The sequence below is a fragment of the Epinephelus fuscoguttatus genome, linkage group LG4, assembly GCF_011397635.1.
Source record: "Epinephelus fuscoguttatus linkage group LG4, E.fuscoguttatus.final_Chr_v1".
NCBI classification, from domain to species: Eukaryota; Metazoa; Chordata; class Actinopteri; order Perciformes; family Serranidae; genus Epinephelus; species Epinephelus fuscoguttatus.
This window is the reverse complement of record NC_064755.1, coordinates 12,160,497-12,174,701: the sequence shown is the minus strand read 5'-3', so window position 1 is coordinate 12,174,701 and position 14,205 is coordinate 12,160,497. Positions and strand designations below refer to the sequence as shown.

The 14,205-nt window shown below is 40.1% G+C and overlaps 2 protein-coding genes across 5 annotated transcripts in view; one reads left to right on the top strand and one right to left on the bottom strand.

Moving 5' to 3' along the window:
• Nucleotides 1-4,102: 4,102 nt before the first annotated feature.
• tsnaxip1 (translin-associated factor X interacting protein 1) lies at nt 4,103-12,973 on the bottom strand. Of its 4 annotated transcripts, none has more exons than XM_049575005.1 (11): nt 12,723-12,973; nt 10,223-10,325; nt 9,879-10,019; nt 9,689-9,782; nt 9,219-9,415; nt 8,764-8,905; nt 7,440-7,606; nt 7,225-7,338; nt 6,557-6,666; nt 6,203-6,326; nt 4,103-4,566 (listed from the first exon to the last, which is right to left on the bottom strand). In XM_049575005.1, the coding sequence occupies exons 3-11, from the start codon at nt 9,957-9,959 to the stop codon at nt 4,477-4,479; spliced, it is 1,119 nt and encodes a 372-aa protein (XP_049430962.1). In that variant the 5' UTR covers nt 9,960-10,019; nt 10,223-10,325; nt 12,723-12,973; the 3' UTR covers nt 4,103-4,476. The 4 variants fall into 4 exon arrangements, with proteins under 4 accessions (XP_049430962.1, XP_049430960.1, XP_049430959.1 ...); XM_049575003.1 differs by lacking the exon at nt 12,723-12,973 and adding an exon at nt 10,463-10,777 and having other exon boundaries at nt 7,440-7,603; XM_049575002.1 differs by lacking the exon at nt 12,723-12,973 and adding an exon at nt 10,463-10,774.
• ranbp10 (RAN binding protein 10) overlaps nt 11,297-14,205 on the top strand; it is a 48,535-nt gene continuing 45,626 nt past the window's right edge. The window contains exon 1 of the mRNA XM_049575000.1: nt 11,297-11,671. Within this exon, the coding sequence (XP_049430957.1) occupies nt 11,473-11,671 (199 nt within the window). The 5' untranslated portion in view covers nt 11,297-11,472. The remainder of the gene's footprint in view (nt 11,672-14,205) is intronic.

Genomic DNA, 14,205 nt, shown 5'->3' with positions numbered 1-14,205 from the left:
TGCACATTAGCAGTTTGACTGATGCAAAGCCTGACAGTGTACAAGACTTGTTTCTCAGTTTGACCTATGGCCTATCACTTTGGGGCACCACTAAGGAAAAAGCATTGGATTTTTTTTCTGCTGCATTTTTTATTTCTGTAACAAATGTACAAATCTCAGTGTTTGTTTGGTCTTTTGTTTGTTTTTTGGAGGGGGGAGGATGTCTTTGAATGCAGGGCTTTTAATTTTAATGGACTATTTTTACACTGTTGTATTGGTACTTTACTTAAATATGCACACAAACATCCTGACCCTGGGTCTGTGTATTTTTCTTTTCTGTCTTTTCTTTTTTTCTGTGCAGGCTTTGTGTTCGTTTTTACATTTGTAGAGAGGACCTTTTATTCTGAAGGATTTAGACAGGAAGCTCTGGGACTGAGGTTCTTTGAGCATGAAATGTGTAAGTTCAGACCATTTATTAATGCAATTTAAAACTGTGGTAGAAAATGCAATTACTCAGTCACTGTATGTGCAATATTCAGGCAACACATTTGATGTATTTTGACAGAATTAGAAAGGCTTTCATTTTCAAAATTTCTCAAATCACTTCTAGAAACAGTGTCCCTGTTTTTCTAGCTAATCCACAGATCTTACTATCTACACTTTGTACTGAACCAACAGTCCCTGGCAGACAGTTGTTTCAAGTGAGAAGGCTCTAATAAATCCACTATGCAAACTTCCCAGCACCAAACTGCTTTAAGATTGTTTTGCAGCACAATGTGGTACAGAATCTGAATTCATCTTTGGCTTACTCATTCACTCCTCAATTGTCACGTGAAGGCAAATTGTCAAGGAGAAAACTTCTGTCACATATTAATAGCAAAAAGTAACGGTAGAAACATACCCTCAAAAACACTTTAGTTCCTTCTATGTAATTTATACTTCACTTCTTACTCCAGGACTGCTGGACACAATTACACTAAGGTGGTGACTTAAACACTCCACCCTAAACTTGAGCTCCTTCCCCGCCAACTGCCCAAACAAGTCCTTGATCCGACTTTTGACTTCTACACCAACTTCTTCACCTTACTCATATGCGGCTAAATTGTTAGTGTGTGTGCAGGCTTTAAAGAACTGAGAGCACTCAAAATAACCACAAAAAGATGCAAAACAACCAAATAAAGACACAAAATGCCCTTAAAGAAAATCACAAAAGTACCTAAAAGAGACAAAATGATAAAACACACAAGATAACTATCAAATGGGGCAACAACAAAAACAGAGACACAAACTGACTACAGAGACAGAAAGCAACAAAAAAAGACACAAAACAACAAATACATAACAAAACAAAAAAAACAAAACAAATGAATAACAAAAAGGCAAAACCAGTACAAATGCTGTGTCTTGCTTCTATGTAGGACAGGCGGTGGGGCCTTTTGCATGTCTGTGCCCAGGGGCCCATTTTTTTATGAACTGCCTATGTGTGGCAGATGTTTGTGGGTGTCTGGTGGTGCTGGACTGCTCAACAGCCAGCACAGCAGTGAAGAATGATGTTCTGCAGCCTTTTGTGGTGGCCAGGGCGGGAAAGACTGGTTCCTCTTTGGCAGGTAATCTCATCACACAGGCTTGAGGGTTGGCAGTGTCAGTCTGTTGGTTGGTCCTTTGATCCAGAACGGAAATCTCAAAAATCCACCCATGGCCAGAATGATAATATTGCTCTGTAATGGCTAGATGTATAAATAATCAACTGTTTGCTAACAGGTTCTTGAGGACAATGTTATGTTCACAATATGTCTCTGCTGCCCCAAAGTGGCCGGAAAAATCAGTTACTGCAGGTTTTTTTTTATTTTTAAAAAAGTGATTTAATAAGCAATAAAACACTGTGGGTGTCATTACAGTGGGGATGCTGGGGACATGTCCCCACCTCTTTTTGAAGCGGACGAGTCTGTCCCCATCACTTTTTATAAGCATAAATTGTTAAAAAATATCCTGAAAAACTGCTTGCACCAAGACATTTTTACTAATAAATAGAACACTTAACACTTTTATTTGTAAAACATGAAAAAATCCAACACAATTTAAACACAAAAGAAACAAATATGCATTGTCCAAAACAGTAACATAAGCAAAATATTAATAACATTTTTAACAAAAATGTTAAAAAATCCCCCTACAGATTCTAAAATGACCCAACATGCATCGATCAGTAACTAACAAATCCTTGACACAGTTTCTTCTTGTCTAAGTTAACCATTCTCTCTGTGTGTGTATATGACACCACATATGAGTTATTAAAGTCCAGTGGTTTACAAATTAACTAAAATGAATGAATGTGTCATTGACATGAATAGGTGCCACATGTACATTTATAGAGGTTACTTCCTCAAACACACGACATAACAGAAGACAGAAGAGCCAATCATGCCCATGTGTGCTGACTCAGCAGAGATAACATTAACTAAGAATAGCTGATCTACAGGAGAATACATATACAATACAGAAAGCAACACAGACTGTCCTTAATGCATTATATTCCATTATATTTTGATATTTTAAATTGCCACCTGCTGTTGAATTGTCTATTTTCCTTTACTTAATAAATTCAACCCCCCCCCCCCCCATCAAACATAAGGGAAATGGTGGAGTGTATGTGGAGAGCATTGGAGTAAGAGAAAGTAAAAAGGCAAAAGCCTTCCCGGGTGCAGTATGAAAGACGATGAAAATTGCAAATTTGCATGTACTTTTTTTATAAATGTTTTTGTATGTGGGGTTGGGAACAATACAGCTCTATTATTTTACCAAACTTTACATGTAGATGTTGTTAAGATTTCACATCATTTTTAATTGGTTTTCAGATAATAACAATGTTCTGTGTCTGAGTTAGTTGTTTTGAAAAACTTCACTGTCCAAAGTCAAGTCTGCCACTTCAAAAACGATGCCTGTGATCAAGCTCCAGCAGTTAAAGTTTATGTGACGTTAACGTACATAAAACCATCATAATCCTCTGCATGCATTTAACATTGTGGCTGCTTATAAAAGGTTCAGTAAATGTGACTAGATTCTGGCAATGTGACAGGGCAACATTTGAGGGAAAAGGGACTGGAGAGCATTTTCAAACATGATGTCATCATAAACAGTAAAATGGGCAGATTATTGTCCATAACTGAAAAGAGTTTATCTGAGGTGGGTACTTTATCATCAACAACACATTCATTAATCTTTTTCCCCAGACTTCAGGGGGTTTTGAGGCCGGCTGGTTTCGTCACTTTCTTTATGTGGTTACAGTACAGTCATATATAAACTGTCTGCACTGCTATCTGCTCTCAAACTGTATGAGTTGTAGTGCAACTTTGCTTCACACACACCAGAATGAATCGTGTGACCTGACTGTTGATGTTTCACAAGCTTGGTGAATGGAAGAAAGCATGTAACAAGGAATATAAAATATGTGAATAATGTCAGCTTGGATTGAGATTTACTGGTTTATCTTAATCCAAATTTTCGTAGAAGTACAATATTCCGTCTCTACCTTTGTTACACCATGTCGCCCAACCACGCAGTGCTACTTCTACCATGAGCCAAAATCCAATTCACCAACTTGAGACGAGGCTCTGGGAGGAGTTTCAGCATTATTCCAACAAGAAAAAAGTAAGTTTGCTTGTTTTTGTTATTCATGCATTGGAAGTTGCAATAAGTAAAGAAAGAGGTGTTCAAAACACAGTGTCAAGTGTGAGCTGCCAAACCTACCAAATATTTTGGTGATAAACATGCATTTCAAGCTTAAATGGTCTAGTGTGTAAAATTTAGTGGCATTAAGCAGTGAGGTTTCATTGCTGAAACTTCTCCCGTGTGCCAAATGTGTAGGAGAACTATGGTGGCCAATACGAAAATGCGAATGGCCCTATCTTGAGCCAGTGTTTGGTTTGTCCATTCTGGGCTACTGTAGAAACCACATGGGAGAGGACTTGCTCCATATGTAGAGATAAACGGCTCATCAAAGGTAACAAAAACACTATAATTCTTCTTTTCAGGTGATTATTAACTGATAAAAACAGTTATGACTACTAGTACTGCCCCTAAATCCTACACGCTGGACCTTTAAGAGTGCAAGAAACATACTAATGAAAAACAATCTGAATGACCATTACAAGTATATAGTGATTTATTCATATTTTGATAAGTTGCATTTGGCAGGATATTATCTCATTCCACAAGGCACACATGGTTGTAATAATGTCAAAGTGTCAGGTCACTCAAATCACAAAACATTTTCTTAATTTTGAGAGTACTGCTGCAACTCTAATGACAGTAGACATGAATAGCATTGTTTGATTTTAAGTAATTGATAGCAGACAGTGATATTGGAATATTACTGTGCATATTTGCACGTTTAAAAATGTGTTGTGTGAATAATCAATAATCTATGATTCGAGAATTAAGGCTGAAGTTGGCCTATACCTTTTTAACCAATAATTAATAAAATAAATAGTACATCAGTCAGTCACTGGCTGGAAGGTGATCTGATGCAGAATTTTCTTCTGATTCTTCAGGAACTGGAGGTAAGGTCGTCACAGTGGATTCTGCTAGCTGTTGAAGCATTAAAGTGATGAGAGTAAAATCTTAGAGAGAGAGAGAGAGAGCAGAGTACTATTCAGACTCTATTAAAAAATACAGTGCATTCAGGAAGTATTCAGACCCGTTCTCTTTTTTCACTTTTTGTTATGTAGCAGCCTTATGCTATCAGACCTTAGACAGGTGTGTGCCTTTCTAAATCATGTCCAATCAGTTGTATTAACAATAGGTGAACTCCAATCAACCTGTAGAAACATCTTACAGCTTACTGGGACACTTAACGGACCTTAGCCACTGTTAATTCACCTATGGTTTTCCTGCTGTGACAAGTCAAAATGTCTGCTGTGAAAAAGGGTTACTCGTGGTCGAGTAGATCAGGAGCCAGAGCCTTCAGCTATCAGGCTCCTCTTCTGTGGAATTATCTTCCTGTTTTGGTCCGGGAGGCAGACACCATCTCCACATTTAAGACTAGACTTAAGACTATCCTTTTTGATTAAGCTTATAGCTAGGGCTGGCTCAGGCTTGCCTTGTACCAGCCCTACATAGGCTGACTTAGGCCTAGTCTGCCGGGGGACCTCCTATAATACAGCTCCTATAATACACCGAGCACCTTCTCTCCTTCTTTCTCTCTCTCTCTCTCTCCTTTGCTAACACTCATGTCCTGTTACTGCATCTCGCTAACTCGGCTCTACTGCATGTCACTAACTCGGCTTCTTCTCCGGAGCCTTTGTGCTCCACTGTCTCACAGGTTAACTTATATTGCGATCACGCGATACGGATTACTGTTAATTTATCATGTTGATCTGTTCTGTACGACATCTATTGCAAGTCTGTCCGTCGTGGAAAGGGGATCCCTCCTCAGTTGCTCTTCCTGAGGTTTCTACCATGTTTTTTCCCCATTAAAGTTTTTTTTTGGGGGGAGTTTCTCCTTATCTGCCATCAGGGTCCTAAGGACAGAGGGATGTCGTATGCTGTAAAGCCCTCTGAGGCAGGTTCGGTAAGTACCTCGGTACGGACGTCACGGTTTGGTAACTCAAATGTTCCACCAAGTTTGTGTTGTCTCGTGTTGTCTCCCTTTGCGAGGCAGACTTTCTCTTGCGCCAGCTGCGAATGTTGATACAGGTGTTGTCATACACACCACTTGTGCAATCTGTGCTCCAATAGGAACAAGAAAGGCGTTTGTGTGCATAAATGAGTAAAATAAATTAACCAAATTAATGAATTGAATCAATTTCAAAGTACCGGTATTTTCCAAATGCAGTATAGTACCGTTTGGAATACTCTAGTACCGCGGTACTATTTTAGTACCGGTATACCGTGCAACACTAGTACTGAGTGTCGACTGATGAGGAAAAAATGAATTTAAAGGTTTTTGGCAAAAGGCGTCAACATATCAAAATGTAAAAAAATTGAAGGGGTCAAAATACTTCCTGAATCTATTGCATATTTCACACCGCATTACTAAGATGTCCATGTTGGTCTATGTAGCCACAATTTCTGTAAAATGTTTAAGTGTAATTCTGTGTTTTCCTCACATGAGAGCACAAAGGTCTTAGAATGGCCGCAGATGCAAGACATGGATCAAAAATTTAGTGAATTATATGAAATATGGTCAGACTGACAAGACAGTGAAACCTCTGTTGGTACGTACCAGGCTGTGGAGTCTCTGAGAAGAGATGGTGTCATTGCTGCTGTCTGGTTCACTTTGAGCAGAGGCCACAAGTTCATCTATTTCCTCATCTGACTTCTGAGGGAGTGCTGTCCTCAGGGCCGCCCTTTACATACGTGCATATACACAAAAGACTCTTTTTTTTTGACAGAGAAAAACAGAGACAGCTATAGAGAACAAAAACTCTTTTTTTTACCAGAAGTTTTCCTTATCTGAATTGATGGTCTGAGGATACAGGGAGTCACACGTTGCACAGTTGGAGATTTTAGGCTATGTGCAGAAAACTGACTCGACAACAATTGTGTGTGTGCTCCTGTGTGCATCTATTTATATCACCTAAACTCCTGGACAGTGAGTGTGCTGCTCTCAGGGGCATCAGAGTTGGTCGGCTCTTTTAGGTGGTTGGACTGAATCTGGCTTTGCCCTTGGGACACACTCTCATCCATCTGAAAAACAACAAACAGCCTTTAAACTGCTTGTTCACCTTTTTGCTAAGATTTTTGTTAGTCTGGTATGAAGCTGGAGACGGTAAATGGTTAGCTTAGCATTAGCAAAGAAATGGGGAAACAGCTAGCCTGGCTCTGTCTAAAGGTCGAAAGGTAATTGGATCTTTGTTTACCTTTGAACACAGCCAGGCTGGCATTCCCTGTTTCTAGTCTTTATGCTAAGCTAAGCTAACTGTCTTTGGCTACATATTGAATACATGCAGAAATGACAGTGGTAGGTATCAATCTTTTCATATCACTCTTGGCAAGAAAGCAAATACCTTACTTTTTAAATAAGGTTAGTGTAACTCATCAAAACAAATCTGTGTGCAAACATTTATCTATTTTGGGTTGAATGTGTTATGTTTTTAGGGTTGGAAACAAATAAATTAGCATAGCCAATAAGCTAAGATACATTCACACATGATCACCTTTACTGTAAATCTGGAGACACAACTCAATATCTGCTGATCACAACATATTGTGCCCACTTTTGATCCAATAGGTTTGATAAAGTACCTGCACAGTGCTGGGGTCATGTGTCTCCTTCTGCATGCTGCCTTTTTTATGGAGCTTCAGCAGGGTGTCATACTCACCCTTCAACTGATCAAAGTCACCCTGCAGCGTCTTCAGCTAGACACCACGAAAGATACTGTTAAGATTTGCAATTATGAATTCTACGGATGTGTACATGCAGGTGTGTACTGTGTGTACAGTATGTGTCCATGTGCTACCTGCAGGAGGTTTTCTTTGTGTGTTTGTTCCAGGGTGTCCCAGTTGCGTTTTGGCACGACATCCCAGTAGTCTGCCTTCATCCTGTTGAGCTCCTCCTGGGCTTTAGTCAGGTCCTCCCGACACACCCTCAGAGCGAGCTGCAGCTCCACAGGGTCCTTAGCCTCTTCTTTCACAATGGAAACAAATTTTAGACCAAAATGAGCTTAGGGACTGTTTGTTATTTATCTGATGAGAGGTGGTAGCGGCTGGGGACTTTGTTTCTTCTTCTGTTTTTTTTTATCTTGACTCCCCCCTGAGCCACAAATATATTTTCCTTTAGCCTCCCTGAGTGACTGGGAAAAATTCATACCTAATGTAGGTAGTGTTGGAGCCAAGGAGCATACGGCACAGAGGGAGTTATCACTGAAAGAGCTTATTTCTTATGCAGAATGCAAATCATCCTAACAAATCAGTCCCTCCCCAGTGCTTAAAAAGTATTTGATGTGCCTCCTGACGAAGTAAAAAACGATGTCTGGAGTTGGGCCAGATGACTCCGGACCTCGCCTCGACGCCTTTGTTCAAAACTTGTCTTCTTTCCTCAAATATAACTTCGAATCAAGAAGGCAGTACTCAAGGAGTCACTGGAGACACTCAGGATCAGGTGCAATTGAGTTTAATGTGTTCACAGGCAACAACACATACAACTTGTGAGTCAGGCTCCGGAACCAGACTGAAGACTCACTCTCTGCGCTTTTATGCCTGTGGAAATTCTAATGAGTCTCCACCTCTTTTCCTTAATCCTTCCCACTAAAGCCAGAACATAATTGTGTATTGCCCAGGCATGTCTGGATATGACTTCATAATAATGTAATGTCTTGGGCAAGTCTGGAGATGCACAGTCATGGTCTAACTTGTCCCTCCAATATGTTCGGGCCTAAACCTACTCTATTCTTTAAAAATATTTAACACAGTGTTCCTAATAATATAACCAGATCAGAGGTGACATATATCTAATACATGACTAAATGTGTACTAAATGTGCGAATGAGTGCATTGGTATGTAGTTACTAGGTATGTGGATAAGTGCATGTTGATCAATACATTCCATCACTTGTAAAATATTAATAATACTGAACTGTGTAGACCAGTGGTCTACAATCCAAACATATTTAGTTTACAAACGTAGAAAAACAGGAAACATTCACATTTGAAAAGCTGCAACCACAGGATTTTTTTGGGGAAAAAAAACAACCTTGAAATTATGAATTGATTATCAACATAATTTTTTGATTAATTTTCAGTTGGTCAATTGATAGAATAATTGCAGAATAGTTGCAGCTGTACCTGTGTTTCCATCTGCAGGATGTTCCTCTTTCACAGATCCTCTTCTTAGGTCATTAAGCTGCCAGATCAGCAACTTGCGGGCATCACGCTCCTCCCGGTACTGCAGATACTGGTTGGAGAGTTCAGACTGCAGATGATCCACCTAGAAAAGGATAGACGACAGTGGGGTGGGCAAGACAAGATAATAGTAATCCAGCATCGACCTTCCTGTCTGAACTGAATCTCAAACAAATCATTTTTTGGGATAAGGGGATCTCTACCTGTAAACCTAAATAGGTTTTTCATACACATTTGAGAGAAAGACAGCAGATGAAATAAATGTTCAGGATAATATCTAAAAGAGGGATTTCATATGGAAATTAGTCACACCAAGTTGTATTCCTTAAAAGTCACATGAATAATAGCTGAATAAATGAATAGTGGTTAGAACACCACTTTACAAGTACTTCATGTACCACTGCCTGCATGGCCTTTTCTTTCTCCCTCATGGCCTCAATGTCCCTCTGCAGTTGCTGCTTCTCTCTTTTCAAAACCTCAATCTCAGCCTGTTCCTCTGCCCAGCGAGCTTGAATCTTCCTGTCACATTCCTCTGTCACCAGCCTCAGATGGGATCGCAGTGGTTCAAGTTGTCGGATTTGATCCTGCTGATATGCTGAACAGATTAAAAACAAAGGCATTCAACTGATCGATCGTGAAACTATACCGCTGAAACAATGATTTTGTAAAAGTAAAAGTGAATGATTGAGTAATTTGAGGACATCAATCACTTCAGGATCTAAGAAGTTGTGATGGGCATGTGTCATTTTGTTAAACTGAAAAAACAACCTGATAGAATGACAAAAATATTGATAAAAAATAGAAATAATTACAGCTGCAGCTCCACATTAATGATACTCAAAGCCTGATTCAGCATAGAGGTACTGACCTAAAGTGTTTTCATATTCCTTTTTGATGGCTGAAAGAAGGGGTTGGTAGGTTCTGAACTCTTTGATAAAAAGACCAAAGACATCACGGTAAACCTGTGGCCAAAGCAGATTACGCTATGTGAGCACTCTCTCTGACAAGGAAAGGTGTGTATGGTATTTCCTCTGATATCAAAAGTATTAACACAACACCTGTAGTTTCAGTTCCTGAAAATTTGGCTCATGGGAGCTGATAGTATGAAGCTCCTTGTTTACATAGCTCTCCAGGTGCATCAGTAGTTCAGGCTTTCTTCTTGGTCCAGCATAAATGTAACTGCTACCAGTCCAGCACAACTATAGGGTTGATCACACCACACACAGACACAAAGTGTTTAGATAGTGACAGTGGAAGAGGGGAGACGGTGGTTGGGCATTTTGACAAATCATCTTCACAACAATTAAAATACTTGATCTCTTATTCATTATCAGTAATACAAATAAGTTTTTTTAAATGAATGAAATTCTGCCAGGTTTGATGAACCACCTGGTTTGCTTACCTTTCTCACTGCACGTTGTGCAGAAACAACACCAGCACTTTCTCCTTGGCTTTCTTCTGATGTCTGGACAGTGTCATTTTGTACTCTATGGCCATATGTAAGTCTGTAATAAAAACAAAAACAGAGCTAAGTATCATTGAACACTGTAGTTTAGTCTATATATTTAAAGCTATATTTAGTTAGCTAGTCACAATAACAGTTATAATTTTTTCGCTCTATGACAATATTTTAATTACTTGCCTTTGTTTTTGTGACGGTGTCAAAGGCGGAAATTTAATATCTTTATGCGGTGACATCACTAGTGAGTTTATGAAAGGTAAATAACAACATAGCAATTTCTTCCCCCTTTAAAATCGTTCAATTTGGTCCGTTTAGCTCAAGGCTGGCTTTAGCATCACAGGGCACAGCATTGTAACAGTGTTTCCATGGTAACGAGGACATGGCACGCAGCAAGGCCCCACAAAGTAGACCGTAGCGCGCCTAACTAGATTTCAAATTGTATAAGATGAAAACTTCACTCACGAACAGAAAATAGAGATACACTTTGTAATTACGGGAAAATGCTGCTTTTAAAAACGCGTGTGTGTATACCATCCACCCTAACTAGTTCCAAAATATATCTTTGTGATGAATAAATGAACCAACGGGTAACCTACTTTATAAATACCATATAAAAAACTACAACTTTCAATAATTATAATAATTAGATGATGTGATATAGGAGTAACGGCATGTAAAAAAAAAAGCAAAACACCATATGCTAAAATTAGTTGCATCCAAACTGTCTTTAGGAGTAGGCATGTTTAGCAAAAAATACACTTTTTCTTTTTTTCATCTAGCTAACAAAGATATTTATCTCACACTTCCTCTAATACATGTGCCACATGTGGATAAAATTAGAGACGATGATAAAATTATATAATGCTCTAAAAAACGGTCTGTAAATTTAACAGCTCAAAAACTACATTTCCTAGCTCCCTTTCTCAGTGGAAGCCCTAAACCAGGATGACCGTGGTGGAGTTGTGTAGTCATTTCTAGAGTCAGTATCATAAAGGCGAGCGTGCAGCTGAACTACAGTACCCAGGCGGCACTGTTCCAGCCTACAGTACATTCTGCTGCTTATCCGGGGATGTCACACCGCTGCTATTTTCTCCCCTCAGTCCCTCTCACTCTCAGCCTACAGCTCAAGCGGACTGACACGGGGCTTTGGATAGAAAGAACGAACAATAAGATACAAAACAGAGGCCAAAATGGCAGAGCTTGGAGCGGGAAGCCTGCCGTTAGGGGATCCTGCTTTTAATTACCAGGAACACGAACTGAACGAGCGACTGAAACGGCTCTACCCGGCTGTGAACGAGGAAGAGACCCCTTTACCCCGATCCTGGAGCCCCAAGGATAAATACAGCTACATTGGGCTGTCACAGAACAACCTGCGGGTCCATTACAAAGGTTAGAGAGCTGCCTCAGCCCTGATGGTTTGAGCAAGTAGTCACAACAGCAGAGGGTCTCAGCTCAAATATGTCACTGTGTTGTTGCGGAGGGGGGGTCTCTCTCTCTCTCCCTCGCTCACTCGCACACACTCACTCACACACACAGTATGCGATTATGTTGATTGTGTATGTGTGTGTGTGTGCACTCCTGGTAAATCTAGTCTGAGCTGCCTCTCCTGTCCTGTAACCTTGCTTTGTTTCACAAATGAGCAGAGGAATGCCCAAATGGGTGACAGTGAACTCGCTAACCCTGACAGTTGGTCTTATTACCACCACGCTGAAATTCACCTTCAACAACACGGCTCTCCTTTGTTTATTTATGACGTTATTTGTTTGCAGTAAACTGACCGTGCGTCTGACGTTCTCCATAGTTTGTACTGGAAAAGGGGGGCATTGGTAGCAGTAACGACGCATAGACAGGGGTCTGCCAATAAGCTAACTAATGGTATTTAACAAACAGGAGCTAGCTAACAGCAAGCTATCTCTTAAGCAAATACAGTAGTTAGCCTTGTGGCTAACTAGCTAACGTTAGCCAACCTAGCTGTTTCTTGTGACTAATATTGTATTGGGGCTAGAACAGTGGCAGAAGCTGACTACAAGATGGACACGAGCCAAAGTTGTTGTTAACATATTACAATGTAGCTAGCACTAAAGGTAATGCTGCAATTGTTCAGTTTTTTGACAACAGCAAGCACCAAAATAGAATAAAAATGGCATTGTTGTGTTTTTCTCGCGTGATTTCAGTTGCAGTGTTCTAGAAGTCTTTTCCAGAATTTCGTAAATCATTTTTTCCAGCCTGGAAGCAACCGGTCCAACTCCATTCAGATCTGTATGTGCCCTGAGCTCAACAACAGTCTCATGTCCAACCTCCAGCAGGCAGCCAGCTCGTTTTCAACAGCTGCTGTGAGGGAGGAGGCCTCTGCGCATTGCATTAGGCCAAATGTACCGATCTTGTAATAAATCCTCGGTATCGGCAGATTTGGACATTTTCACAATAACAGTAACTTAACTCATCTGACGGTGCAGTCAGTCACTTATTCGGATGGCTAAAACTCGTCAGTGAGGACTGTCAGGCCTATCCGCTGGATTATTTTATACATCCAGCTCCTAAATCAAAACAAGGTGACTCTGTGTGAAGTCTCTGTCTTTTGCCTGCTCTGTTATTTTTCGTCAGGCGACGCGTCAGGGCAGCCCCCCAGTAGCAGGCAAGCTAGCCCTGCATCTCAGACTGTGAAAAATCCCCACAGAGGCACTGCAAGGCCACTTTGGGCCCTGCTGGCTGTTTACATCAGTAAAACATGCAGAGGATGCGAGGATGCAGGCAGGCTGTGTAACCCATTTTGAAAAGCTATTTGGCACGTACGTAGTAATGGTCCTGCTGTTTGTGAATAGCTGGAAAGGCCTATTATTTGTTAAAATCAAGACTCTCGGGCAGATAGTCAGATATAACCCACAGATTATTTGATGCATAATGGATCAGGGCCCTGCTGTTGCAGTGAGCAGTGGTCAAATTTAATATCAGCCTACATTCTGTGTATCAGAGGTGTTGGAATTTTTTGTGGATGTTGTTATGCTCCATGTTGATTTCTGTTGAAAATGTGACAGAAAAGACTTGTGACAAAGGTTTTTTTCATCTAGCCTTCAATTATAATCACTTGTATTGAGAATCTGGCATTCTGACTAGAATTACAAATGCACTTGTCACAGCTGTGGCATTGGCCAAAGAATGATGAATGAGCCCATGTTTGTCTGAAGATGAGACACGTCATGTCATGTTGGCTTTATGTAGGCCATTGAGTCTTTATGGCTATGAAAAGTGCACAGATTAAGTGACACTGCACGATTGTTCAGGGATGATATATAAATAGGTCTATTCTGGAGTGTGCAGGATAATTCTCCCCCTCCTGGTAGTTCTCGCTCCTGCTCTGTTCCCTCACCCTTGTGGTTTGAATGCTATTTTGACCAGTGTGCCAATTTTCTCTGTTCAAGGCCACAGTGTCTACCTATTCCTGTTGTGCACAGACACATTAATGTACCCAGTCTCAACAGATAGATACATAAATAAACACTGCAACACATAAACATATTGACTTAGAGCCTATGATGACACCAATTGAATGTTTGTTTGTTTTTTACAAAAACTGTAGCACTCTGGTTCTCAAAGGGTTTCTTTGCTTTATTCTGATGCAGAGATGATATCATTGTTCTTTTAATAGGCCTTAAGGATCGATAAATGGAAAGACAGATACAGTTGCTTGACAGGTGGAGCTATACATATAGGCAGGAAAACATTCTGTACATATCTAATGTACTGCAGCATACCCTAAAGTGTTGTCTGTGTTTCTTTTAAGTGTGAATTAATATTTATCTGACTAAAAATAGAATGGCTAAGATTCAATGCATCTTTCGATCATCCCCTAGAATGACTAAGATGTTTAAGGACATATTTAAGTTGCCTGACTATTTCTTGGTCTGGCACAGTAACTTCCCGTA

Excerpts from the sequence above, each read along its gene's own strand:
- tsnaxip1 (XM_049575002.1), bottom strand. The coding sequence starts at position 10,518 with ATGTCACCGCATAAAGATATTAAATTTCCGCCTTTGACACCGTCACAA. Across the intron at positions 9,416-9,688 it reads GGAATATGAAAACACTTTAG|CATATCAGCAGGATCAAATC; the intron begins GTCAGTACCTCT and ends TAATCTGTTCAG. Across the intron at positions 4,567-6,202 it reads CTCAGAGACTCCACAGCCTG|CTAGCAGAATCCACTGTGAC; the intron begins GTACGTACCAAC and ends ATGCTTCAACAG.